Here is an 11,686-nt window from a genome sequence, read left to right as displayed (position 1 = left end):
GTAGCGGTCATGCTAACGGGTCGGCGTTGAATGGACCTTAGCGGTCATGCTAACGGGTCGGCGTTGAATGGACCTTAGCGGTCATGCTAACGGGATGGGTTTGAATGGACCATAGCGGTCATGCTAACAGGACGAGGTTGAATGGAATGTAGCGGTCATGCTAATGGGTCCAGGTTAGTCAGTCTGGCCAAACCCTCATCGTGCCTCTCTAGCTCAGCTAACCTGCCGCCATGTTGGTGCAGGACACCTGCTGCACCAAGTGGACAAGAAGACTGATCGGTCCGTTATTAAATGTTAAACATGTCTTGCGTCCAACGGTTCATGCTGAACATTGCGCTCTCAGGTCTGTTCAGCAGGTAGGGAGCGCCATGCTCCCGTTACCATGGCGTCAGGGTCACTTCCTCCAATTAGCTGCTCCGGTTCAGTTAGTTCAGTCTGCGGCAGGCTGATGGTGCACACACTGCATCCTCATCCCTGACCAGTCATGAAGAAGATCCTCACACCATCATACTGCCACTGCCGTACTTCCCGTCTGGTTCTCCTTTCACATGTTTAGAGGTTCTTCCTCAATCATTTCCTCCTGCTTTCCTTTCCCTTTGTCAGCAGGCAGCACGTTTGAGCAGGAGTTTTAGGATGTCTACCTGTGGTACTCAGGTGTGCAGCAGCCTGGCTTCTGTCAGTGTACCACCATCAGAGTCATAAAGTACGAGTCATTATCAGATATTGCTGAGGGGGAGGGCGCTAAGATGTCACTATTACAGGCAGGAAGGCCCTGCGAAGCTGAGCAGATGTAAAGACGTGATGTTTGGCTCAGAGATTCGGAGAAAACCTTCCAGGCTCCACTGCTGCACAAATCGGGGAGTAAAGTCGACCTTTCAGCCATTGGGGTCTCTAAACCGAGTCCTTTAATTCCATGTGACCCAATGATCTAAGCTTGTCTGTTTATTGGAAAAATGTCAGTCATTAGATCTGTTATGCATTTTAAACAGGTTTGAATGAGATTAGTCTTGGTTTGGGATCCCAGTTTATATCAGAGTCTTGCTTTTTACCCAGTTTGAGGTTTAACTGGAGTCTTTCCAGAGAGGAAGCAGAATTGTTAGTTATTCTTAGTTATCCTGTCTGGATCAAACCATCCTGTCACAGAAAATGAGTTCCCAAAGTGTAGATTTTTATTTTAACGGGAAAAAGTCCAACCAGCTGCTCAGCATAGTGTTCCCTCAGGCTGACAGGGTTCAGAAACACGCCCATTCATCGGCCCTGCCGTGTTAGCACGTCGTTTCCTCGCTAACGATGTGGAGAAAATGAGGAGGGAGTGAAGGCTGGGGTAATACGGTAAGAGACGAGAAAGGATGGAGGGACGATGAAGGCCTGGCAGCATTCAGCAGATGCTTCATAGAGTCAGTCCAGTGATATCAGACGGCCACTGACAGACAGAAGGAAACGCCAAGGTTAGAAAGCGCTGAAAGCAACAATCCTCTCAGCTCAAGCTGGATGAGCTGAAGAGGAAGTGGGAAGATGGGCTTCGTTCTTTTCACAGCTAACACCCAAATATATGTGTTTGAGCAGAAATGAGGCAGAAGCAAAAGTTTCCGCCGTGTTCTGAGGAGATGATGATCAGGTCCTCCAGCACCAGCATGTGTTTCCAGCAGCTGGTGAAGCTACAGCAGCTAAGAACATCCTGATAATCCTGAGCATCAGTTAGAAGCCATGTTTTCCCCACCTGATGAAGGTATCATCACGTTCAGCAGGACTAACACATCAGTTATTATCTGCTTCCCACAGCAGCATGGAGGAGACAATCAAACCATAGAAATTCAGTCGGCCATTGTGACACGTTGGTTAGCAAATCCTGCTGATGAAGCAGAGCTGAGAGCGATTTACCAGAACCTCGCGCATGTGCAAACAAGGAAGTTCTTCTTCTTCTTCTTCCAAGGTGTCTGGTCGGATTGGCGCCATCCCTCGGCGCTGAGTCTGATGTTTGGTTTCTGGACGTTTAATGTGAGAACAAACATGGTGAGCGGTGAACTGATAAACTCTGTTGTTTCATCGTACAGTTTGAGCTGTAGCTGCGTGCAATGATTGTAAACATGCACTAGTGGACGCCCAGCTTTAAAAGATTAGGATTCAAGAAGCAGGCTGCAGCACTGCTTAGAAATTGGCTGATAGAACCGTCCCTCAGATATGAGTTTAGTGTTCAGACATGGCAACCGTGGAAGCCGTAGCTTAGATGTCTTTACTGATTTGAGATGTTTGGATCTTATACCATCATGCATAAGGAACCACCACATCTGAAAAGTATATTTGTATTTCTTCGGTCTGTTTGGTTCTAGTTTGCCCATCTCTATAGTCTCCTTAATTCTCTAGTTTAATGCTGTGGATTTGTTCTTAATATTCTTTAACTTTTGATGATAATATTATGAATATTCATTCAAACCCAGGATGAGTTGGACCCCTTATCTTTGTCAGGGTTTCCTCCTGATGCTTTAATATCATCTAGTCAACAAGAAGTGTAGATTCAATTATCAATTCAGTTTATTTCTATAGCTCCAATTCACACCATGTCATCTCAGGTCACTTTATAGATCCAGATCTACCAGATCCTCCAGTCAGATTGGTTCAAAGTTTTCTGTCTAAGAAAAACCAGCTGATTGCATCGCCTGATTGACGGAGTTCAAATCCAGCGGCTGCTTCCTCCAAAGATTCGTCTGCTGATGATGTCATAGCGTGGTTTCGAGGCCTGTTCCGATTTGATGGCTCCTTGTTATGTGGCCGATAAATTCAGAATCATTTTTTACACTTAGTTGGTATGAAGACGTTGTCTGAGATCAGGAGACATTGACCTGATGCGGGACCGTCCATCAGATCAGCAGGTGGATCTTCCTGTTTAAACTGCTCGGATCCAGTTACCGCCTGCAGCTTTCCCTCTAGTCTTTGTCAGGAAGCTAAACTTTTGATCATTTTGATTGAAATCAAGTATGGGTTTAATAAAGGCTCCTGATTGGAGGGCAGCCTGCAGCCGTCTAATGGTTTCTGTGTCCGTCCATCAAAGCCTTTTATTACTCTTCATTTAGGGCGTGTTCCGATGAATGACTTCATGCAGCTCCTATCAACCCTTCTGCTGCTTCTGCCGTCGGTAACGCCGCTGAGCTCCTTCCATTTTCATTTAGACGTCTGTGCATAGATTGATATGAATATTTCCTTCCTATTAATATGCTGAGCCGGTCTAAATGTTTTAATATTTGCTCTGTAAAGGATTGAAAGCGGGTTCCTCTGCAGAAATGTTTCTTCCTGGATGTTTGAACAGCAACAGATCCTGATGTTTGCCTGGCCTCTGTTCATCTGTGACCTCCATGTTTCCATCCAGCGCTCCTCTGAAGGATGGAAACTGTAATCAGCTCATCTCACTTCCTCTCATCTATTGGCCGTCCCCGTGCATTTCCCCCCCACCACACACCCCTCCCCCCTCACACACACGGCGGATATTATTGTAAAATTCCTCGTCTGATGTTCCATTAGACACAGATGCCGCCGCAGCAGCTACGGCGATAAAGTTGGCGTTTCAAGTGACTGAGCTCAGCAATTTATTAAAAGCGGGTTGAACGCCGGCGGTGACAGATGCTGTCGCCTGCCGCTGTTCACACACGTGTGCTGTCTGTTGTGGCGAAAGATGGATCGGAGTACAGATTGTAAGTGACATGTTAATTTCTTCTCCGTCACTCACGGCCGCTGCATTAGCTCAGTGAAGGAGCGGCAGGCTGAGCGGTTCTCCCTCTATTATCCTCTTTCTTTACTCTTCTTCCTGTCCTTACATTTTCCTTCACTTTTCCAGATCAAAGAAACGTTTCACTTAGCTTTTCGCTCCACGCCTTCAAGCTGCTTGATGTCCTAAAGATTGCTCTTCATGTGGCCTTATGCATCGCAGCGCCTGCTCAGATTGAGAGGACTCTAGGTCAGGGTTGGCGGCGTCAGTCAGACTGGATAAGGATTGACGGCCATTAACTAAACGAGGGTCCAGCAGCTCGCTGCCACTGATCAGATCTTTCTTTAAGCCATTCGCTGCTCTTTCTTTCAGTGCTGAACGTTTTAGCAGAGCTGATTCTGTGGTTTGTAACGGTGGAACCTGCTGTCATGGCGTCTGGAAGTGAAGCTCAATGGTTTCCTCTCTGTGTCTTTCTGCAGGCAGCCTTGGTACTACGGCTGGGGCTTCAACCTACCGCGGGGCCAGGCTCTTCTGGACAAATGGAACCAGATTCCGGACAACACAGACATCCTGGTGACACACTGCCCCCCACTGGGTGAGATATGCACTGCAGTGTTTGCAAAGGACACAAACAGGATTTGAAAAATCTCCAAATAGTGAGTTATGTATAAAACCGGAAAACATCCCAGTGATCAATTCTTTTCACCATAGCTCTTCCTCTAGCTGCTAACCCAGCTAACAGGGGCCAGCTCTAGTAGAACTAGAGTCTTTGGTCTCCATTGGTCTTCTGGACTAAAGTGATAGTGAAATGTCTTTAATTGTGATAAGAACTCCCAAACACACACTCACTGTTGTCACATTAATGCAATATTTGCATAAAATCCTTAAGCTAATATTCACCTTCAGATTTGGCATAAAATCATCTACACTTAAAGATTTCTGCTCCTGGAAAAAGATCCTTAGGTCTGAAATTGAAAGTTCTCACAGTTATTTTCATGATATTTAGCTCTGGACCTGAACCTGGGCAGCAGCTCAGGTTAGCAACTCAGGCTAACAGCTCAGGCTAGCAGCTCAGGCTAACAGCCCAGGCTAGAAGCTCATACTAGCAGCTCAGGCTAACGGCTCAGGCTAGCAGCTCAGGCTAGCAGCTCCTGCTAGCAGCTCAGGCTAACAGCTCAGGCTAGCAGCTCAGGCTAGCAGCTCAGGCTAACAGCTCTGGCTAGCAGCTCAGGCTAACAGTTCAGACTAGCAGCTCAGGCTAACAGCTCAGGTTATCAGCTCAGGCTAGCAGCTCAGGCTAACAGCTCAGACTAGCAGCTCAGGCTAACAGCTCAGGCTAGTAGCTCAGGCTAGCAGCTCAGGCTAACAGCTCAGGCTAGCAGCTCAGGCTCACAGCTCAGGCTAACAGCTCAGACTAGCAGCTCAGGCTAGCAGCTCAGGCTAACAGTTCAGGCTAACAGCTCAGGTTATCAGCTCAGGCTAGCAGCTCAGGCTAGCAGCTCAGGCTAACAGCTCAGGCTAGCAGCTCAGGCTCACAGCTCAGGCTAACAGCTCAGACTAGCAGCTCAGGCTAACAGTTCAGGCTAACAGCTCAGGTTATCAGCTCAGGCTAGCAGCTCAGGCTAGCAGCTCAGGCTAGCAGCTCAGGCTAACAGCTCAGGCTAGCAGCTCAGGTTATCAGCTCAGGCTAATGCTGCGTTCACAGCAAACACAGCAGCAGCAGCTAGTTTACATGCAAAGTCAATGGTTGACGTGCATCAAGGCACAGCAAAACGTCTCGAAGCATGTTTTGAGGAGCAGGGGCAGGGCGTCTAAGCAGCTAAAGCAGTGTGTCGGGAGCGTTTAGGCATTTTTTGCTCTTCTACTTTATTCCTTATTCCCACTGATCACAGCAAATATAGCTGCATGCAAAGAAAGGATAGGGTAGCTTTGCCAAACGCGCGTCAGACACACTTTTTCCACCGCGCAGCTGGAGCAGCAAAGATGCTTCAGCCGCACGTCAGAACTAAACTGGTACAAGCATCAAAGATGAAGCAGCAGACGCGTTTTTGCTGCTCCTGCGTTTGGTGTGAACGCAGCTTAATAGTTCAGGCTAACAGCTCAGGCTAGCAGCTCAGGCTAGCAGCTCAGGTTAACAGCTCAAGTTAACAGTTCAGGTTAGCATTAGGCTAATTCCTCTTCAAGGTTTTTTAAAATCTTCTCTGTGTTTTATGATCTTGGCAGAAATTGGTCCCTAATGACAATAAAGACTCTTGAATTTGTCTTTAATGCCAGAAGCCAACAAAGTTACTGAGTTTGTTTAGGCCAAGACCGTCACAGGGACCATATTCAGATCAATTGTTCACCAAGACAAAAAATAGTTCATTAAAACACCCAGTGAGAAGATGTCTGCAACGTTTCCATGAAAGAATGAATTCAGTGTGGGTGGTGGGGATCAGAGGAAGTTCTCATCCTGGGAGGCAGGCTGAGGACTTCTGGAGCTCATGGTCCCAGGAACCCAAACCTCGTCGCTTTGGTTACTGCAGAAATATAGCTTTAAAAAAAAAATGGTGGAATAGCTGGATTGTCACCTGGATGTCATCACCTTGTTTAGCAGAGACCATAGGAAGGTGTTTTCATCTTCTCTTCATAGCTGGTGGTTGTGGTTCCAATCCCCCTCCATTCCACACCGGTGTGATCTTAGATCCCAGTGCCTAGCTTTTGTCTAACCCTACATGTGTTTCTCAGAACAAAGGGCCTGAGAAACACAGGAGCTGACTGACGTCCTATTCTACGCTCATGCTTCCACACACAGCCATCAGCCTCGTACACGCACTCACACCTTCACACCTCATCTCCTGCTGCAGCTGTGCTGCTCCGACAACTGTTCATGATTGATTTCTGTGTTTGCATCTCAGCTTTGAGCGCTGCAATTTATTTTTCATTCAGCTTAGCCAAGTATGTGCTCACAAGCTGCCAGCATATGGAGCAGCTACAGCAGGCTACTGGAGCATGACACATCCTCACTCAGATGCAAAAGCTAAGTGACTGACATGGGAGGAAGAGACAGATGTTGACATAAACTTTACAAATGTTTTCTTCTCCTGTTGAAAAGAGGAAGAAATTAATGAGAAATGATGAAGAAAAGATCAGAGTGAGCGAGACGCAGCTTAGCGCTGCAGCAGAGGTTCTCATCAGTTCAGTTCATGTATACAGCATCAATTCACAACCGGCGTCAATTAAAGGCACTAAGGAGGGGAAACAAAGCTAAATATCAGAGAAGAGACAGTTGTCTTCTTTATCTGGACATGAGGAGGAAGTTAACATCATCATTGCTGGGGTGAGACTGAGAAAAAATTGAAGACAGACAACGACACCTCAACTGGCTGTGGAGGAGCAGCGGCTCTCATCTGTCAAAAGCAGAGACCGGATCCTAAGGTCACCAAAATGGATCCCCTCAATACATTGGCTGCACATTATGTCCACCAACCTTGGTTGAGTCCAACCTAACTGGAGACGAGTCCGACTTACTGCCATCAATTTGGACCAGGCTCTGACACCGGTCATACAGAGTCCTAACAGCCCTTATTAAAGGGCCTGGTACTCCATACTCCCGGAGTTCCCCGCATAGGCCCCATCTGAGTGACACGGTCGAATGCATTCTCCAGATCCACATGGAACTTGTAAACTGGTTGGGCAAACTCCCATGCACCCTCTAGAGTCCTGCTGAGCTTTTTAACCACCTCAGTGACCTCAGCACCAGAGATGGGAGAACCCGAATCGGAACCCCCAGGCTCTGCTTCCTCAATGGAAGATATGTTGGTGGGATTAAGGAGGTCTTTGAAGTACTCTGCCCACCAAGGTCAGCAGCACACCACCCCCACTATAAATAGTGTTGGTACTGCAATGCTTCCCCCTCCTGAGAGGCCGGATTGTGGACTTTCTCCATGGTTCCTCCAAACTCTTCCCACACTGAAGTTTTTGCCTCAGTGACCAGCCGAGCCACCTGCCGCTTTGACTGCCGGTACATATCAGTTGCTTCTGGAGTCCCACAGGTCAATAAAGCCCGATAGGACTCCTTCTTCAGCTTGACAGCTTCCCTCACCACTGGTGTCCGCCAGCGTGTTCGAGGGTTGCCAGCGCGTCACATTGCGGCCACAGCTTTGACTAGCCACGTCAAAAATAGAGGCACGGATAATGGTCCACTCAGACTCAATGTCCCCCACCTCCCTCGGAACTTGTCCAAAGCTCTCAAAGAGGGAGCTCTGGTCCTCAAAAGAATGTCAAAAGGACCAGAATGTTCACGTCAAGAAGACAGGTGGTTTGAAAGGGGTGTGAAGGAAGCCATCTATGTTAAACCAATATTGAACATAGGGGAGTGGACTCCGGTTTCAACTTTCAAAAACCTACAATACAGCGATAGAGTTGATTCCTTCCCACTATCATCACAGCCCCAACTGCCTATTAAGCCAGGCCAACAATTCCCTTTAACGACCCCCCTTTCAGTGACATAGACAGGAATCGGTTATTGCAGGCTAACAAAGAACCAAAAGAAGTTTTTTTTTTTTTTTTGTTCCACTCTATAAAGCCTGGAACTCAACACTATTTCAGACATTTGAATTTAGAAAGCCTCCTGGATGGGAAGAGAAACATCTTCAAAGTCCAGTGGATTGTTTTTAACTTTTTTGGAATGACTATAACCGGGATGACTAAGTATCACACCAGAGTAAACGCCAACCCACCAAGATGAGGGGCAACAAGTCTGCGCCTCTCACCAGGGGCAGCTGCAGAGTGGAAGAATGTCCAGCCTCTCTCCAGGAGACTGGTCCCAAAGCCAGAGCCATGAGGTACGTCCAACTATCTGTAGCCAGGACCTCTCAGCCACACACACTACCTCAGGCTCCTTCTCCCGCAAAGAGTTGACATCACACAATGCACCCCACCCCTTTGGCCCCTCCTACAGGTGGTGAGCCCGTTGGAAGGGGGATCCATGTTTCCTCTTCAGGCTGTGCCCGGCCGGGCTCCATGTTGGACTACAGAAACCACATGCGTTTCAACTTAAGATGCAGGCACCACAAAATCCTCCTCAATAGTTTACATCCTTGCTCCTCAGTGAAATGTTACAGAGCTAGGAACATCCTGCTGAAAGCACAGCACCAGCTAATGAACCAACACATCAGACAGATACATTTCACTACGTGCTGAAAGGGAAACTTGATCAGACAGGTGTGCAACTGTACGCAGCACTTCCCAGGGACATCATGGATGAGGCTTTCAAGTTTGCAGTGAAGGCCAACATGTCCCAGCACTACAAAGGCAAAAACATAGATTCCCCATCCTCCAGTCCAGACCGACCACCTCAGAGGAACTCACATTCGCATCATGAAGTATTCACAGATAAAAAGAATTTTTCCACAGGACCCTTACCCAGCCTGAAAATGAACCATGCAGCATCCCCTTAACAGATCCCCGCATTGGATCTCATCACAGCCACGGAGACAGCCATCAGAAACAACAAACTGACCTTCATAAAAGCTGAACAATTTCGGCTGACGGTCACTGCATCTCTCTCCAGGGCAAAGGCTCCCCCTTCAAACCTGACCATTCCAGAAAGGAAAGCTCTGAAAGTCCTCCAAAGAGACAAGGACATAATCACACTACCAGCGGAGAAAGGAAGATGCATGGTCGTACTTTACACAGCCGACTACCACGCCGAAGTTAAAGCCCTCCTTGGTGACACGGCCACCTATAAATCACTGAAGAAAGACCACACCAGCAGCAACAAGAAGAAAGTCATCAGCTAGCTTTATCTACTGGATCTATGGCCTCCCAAAAATACACCAGGAAGGAGCTCCACTCAGGCCCAACATCTCACTCACATCCTCGCTCCTTTGGTTAGCAACACACCACATCACATTGCTAATTCACAGAAGTTCCACAGCAGGATAAAGAGCCTGGCACTGGACACAGATGAGATCATGGTCTCCTATGATGTCTGATGTCTTCCCCACTAAAGAAGCCGTCTCCACCATAAGTATGTGTTTACTTCAAGACCACCCTCTGCCAGATAGGACCAACCTGACCAATCTGACCACAACTGATCCCTCTTGGACTTGTGCCTCACCACCACATACTTCCAATTCAACCAAGCTATCTACAGGCAGAAGCATGGACTGGCTGCCCTGTGGCTCCTATAGTGGTGAACTTATACATGGAAGAAGTGCAAAGCAGAGCTCTACACTCATACATGGGAACAAAACATGGGAGACAAAAACTGGTTAATCTCAAAGATAAAACACCCAGAAACCAGGCCGACATCATGGTTTACGCCACAGGTGTCAAACTGGTTCCAGAAAGGGCCATGTGGCTGCAGGTTTTCTTTCCAACCAAGCAGTAGCACACAAGACTCCAGTCATCTCATCAAGTGAGTCCAATCTGAACATGATGACTTGATGAGATGACTGGAGTCTGGTTTGCTATTGTTTGGTTGGAAAGAAGACCTGCAGCCACATGGCTCTTTCTGGAACCAGTTTGACACCCCTGGTTTACGCCATTCAGTGTAGTGAAGAGAGCACAGACCTGTAGATTGGAAAGACCAAGCAACCGCTAAAAAGGAGCATGGCTCAACACAGGTCAACTCCTCAGGACAGGACGCAGCCGCTCACTCTAAGGAGAAAAACATCCTGATTGTGGCCAGGGAAGATAGATGGTTCGAGAGCAAGGTTAAGGAAGCCATCTTTGTTAACCTGGAAAAAACATCTCTCAACAGATGAGGTGGTCTTAGACAGAACCTTTCACCTTCATCCAAAGCACTTTTAGGAACAATACCCAGAAGATTCACCTCTCACCTGAATCACACTTCAATCAGACATGTGACTGAAACCACTCTGACAAGGAGTTAATGAGTCATCAGCCATCAGACCCCCTACCCACCATTAACTCTCCAGGTGACCTCCATCGCCAATCCATTAGGAGGCTCCTTTAGTTCCCTCTCATTCTTTCTTCACGTCCAGTTGCCTAAACCTGACCAGGACCTGGATGACTGAGAATCTTCACTGATTCAGAGAAGTGAACCTTGTTCCAAAATGCTGGTTCGTTTCTCCTGTTTTCCATTTTCTTTCTTGTTTGCTTCATTTCTCTCTCGTCTTTTGTTTTCACTTCATCATTGTTTTCTTTGACAGGAGGAGAGAAATGAGCCTCAGACTCGTTTTATTCCTGCGACTAGATGCTTTTATTGACTCAGCGTCAGCAGCATGCCTCCTCACTGTGCAGCCATTAAATCCTACACAGTCCACGCTCCATCCTTGTCACGCGTGCCGTGAAGTCTGCGTCTGAGTGAGCCTTTGATGGATCTTTATTTTCTATGACTGCCTGTTCTTACCCTTTGTGCTGTGCTGAGCAGTTTACCATCCCACAAGCTGCCTGCCATGAAAAGCTTTCTTTGACAGAGTGACGTATTACCAATTTAGGGGAGGAGGAATTTATAACCTTCACTCAGGCGAAAAAACGCAGGAAATCAACCCAAAGCATCAAACATCCAATTAAGTGGATTTCTGAAGCATTGTTGGAGAAAGGCAGGACTGATAAACAACATGCAGAGCTGAAGGTTTCCTGCAGATCCCTGGAAATGAGTCACACCCAGTTTTTGCCATTTCTTCATTCTTCAATTTATTTCATTGTTTATGAGTAAAAAAATGTTTTATTGAAGAGAAATGACCAAAATGTTGTATTTAGGCGCCTTCAGTGTGAATCCATTCCTGTTTTATCTGCTCCATTAACACATTAATTGTATTGTAATGGATTTGTATAATATGTTATATTACATGATTTATAGACTTCATTGACTTGTTCGATGCTTTAGCGCACTGGTTGTTTACATTGGGACCGGTCTAACTAGGGAGTACCAATATGGCGGCCTGTTACTTCTCAGTACCGTGCACTACCAATGGCTAACCCTGCTAGTGGTGATTCACCTGCTGAAGTTTACTTTATTCTATAATGACATTT

The 11,686-nt window shown here is 47.0% G+C and overlaps 1 protein-coding gene across 2 annotated transcripts in view; it reads left to right on the top strand.

The window, feature by feature from the left end:
- Positions 1-11,686, top strand: part of LOC107103222 (metallophosphoesterase domain-containing protein 1-like) — a 62,769-nt gene that overhangs the window by 45,314 nt on the left and 5,769 nt on the right. For both annotated transcript variants that reach the window (XM_015402797.1, XM_015402796.1), the window contains exon 5: positions 4,180-4,295. In XM_015402797.1, coding sequence (XP_015258283.1) covers positions 4,180-4,295 — 116 coding nt within the window. The remainder of the gene's footprint in view (positions 1-4,179; positions 4,296-11,686) is intronic.

The sequence above is a fragment of the Cyprinodon variegatus genome, unplaced genomic scaffold (genome assembly GCF_000732505.1).
Source record: "Cyprinodon variegatus isolate N-32 unplaced genomic scaffold, C_variegatus-1.0 Scaffold1399, whole genome shotgun sequence".
In the NCBI taxonomy this organism is placed as follows: domain Eukaryota; kingdom Metazoa; phylum Chordata; class Actinopteri; order Cyprinodontiformes; family Cyprinodontidae; genus Cyprinodon; species Cyprinodon variegatus.
This window is presented reverse-complemented; position numbering and strand designations above follow the sequence as displayed.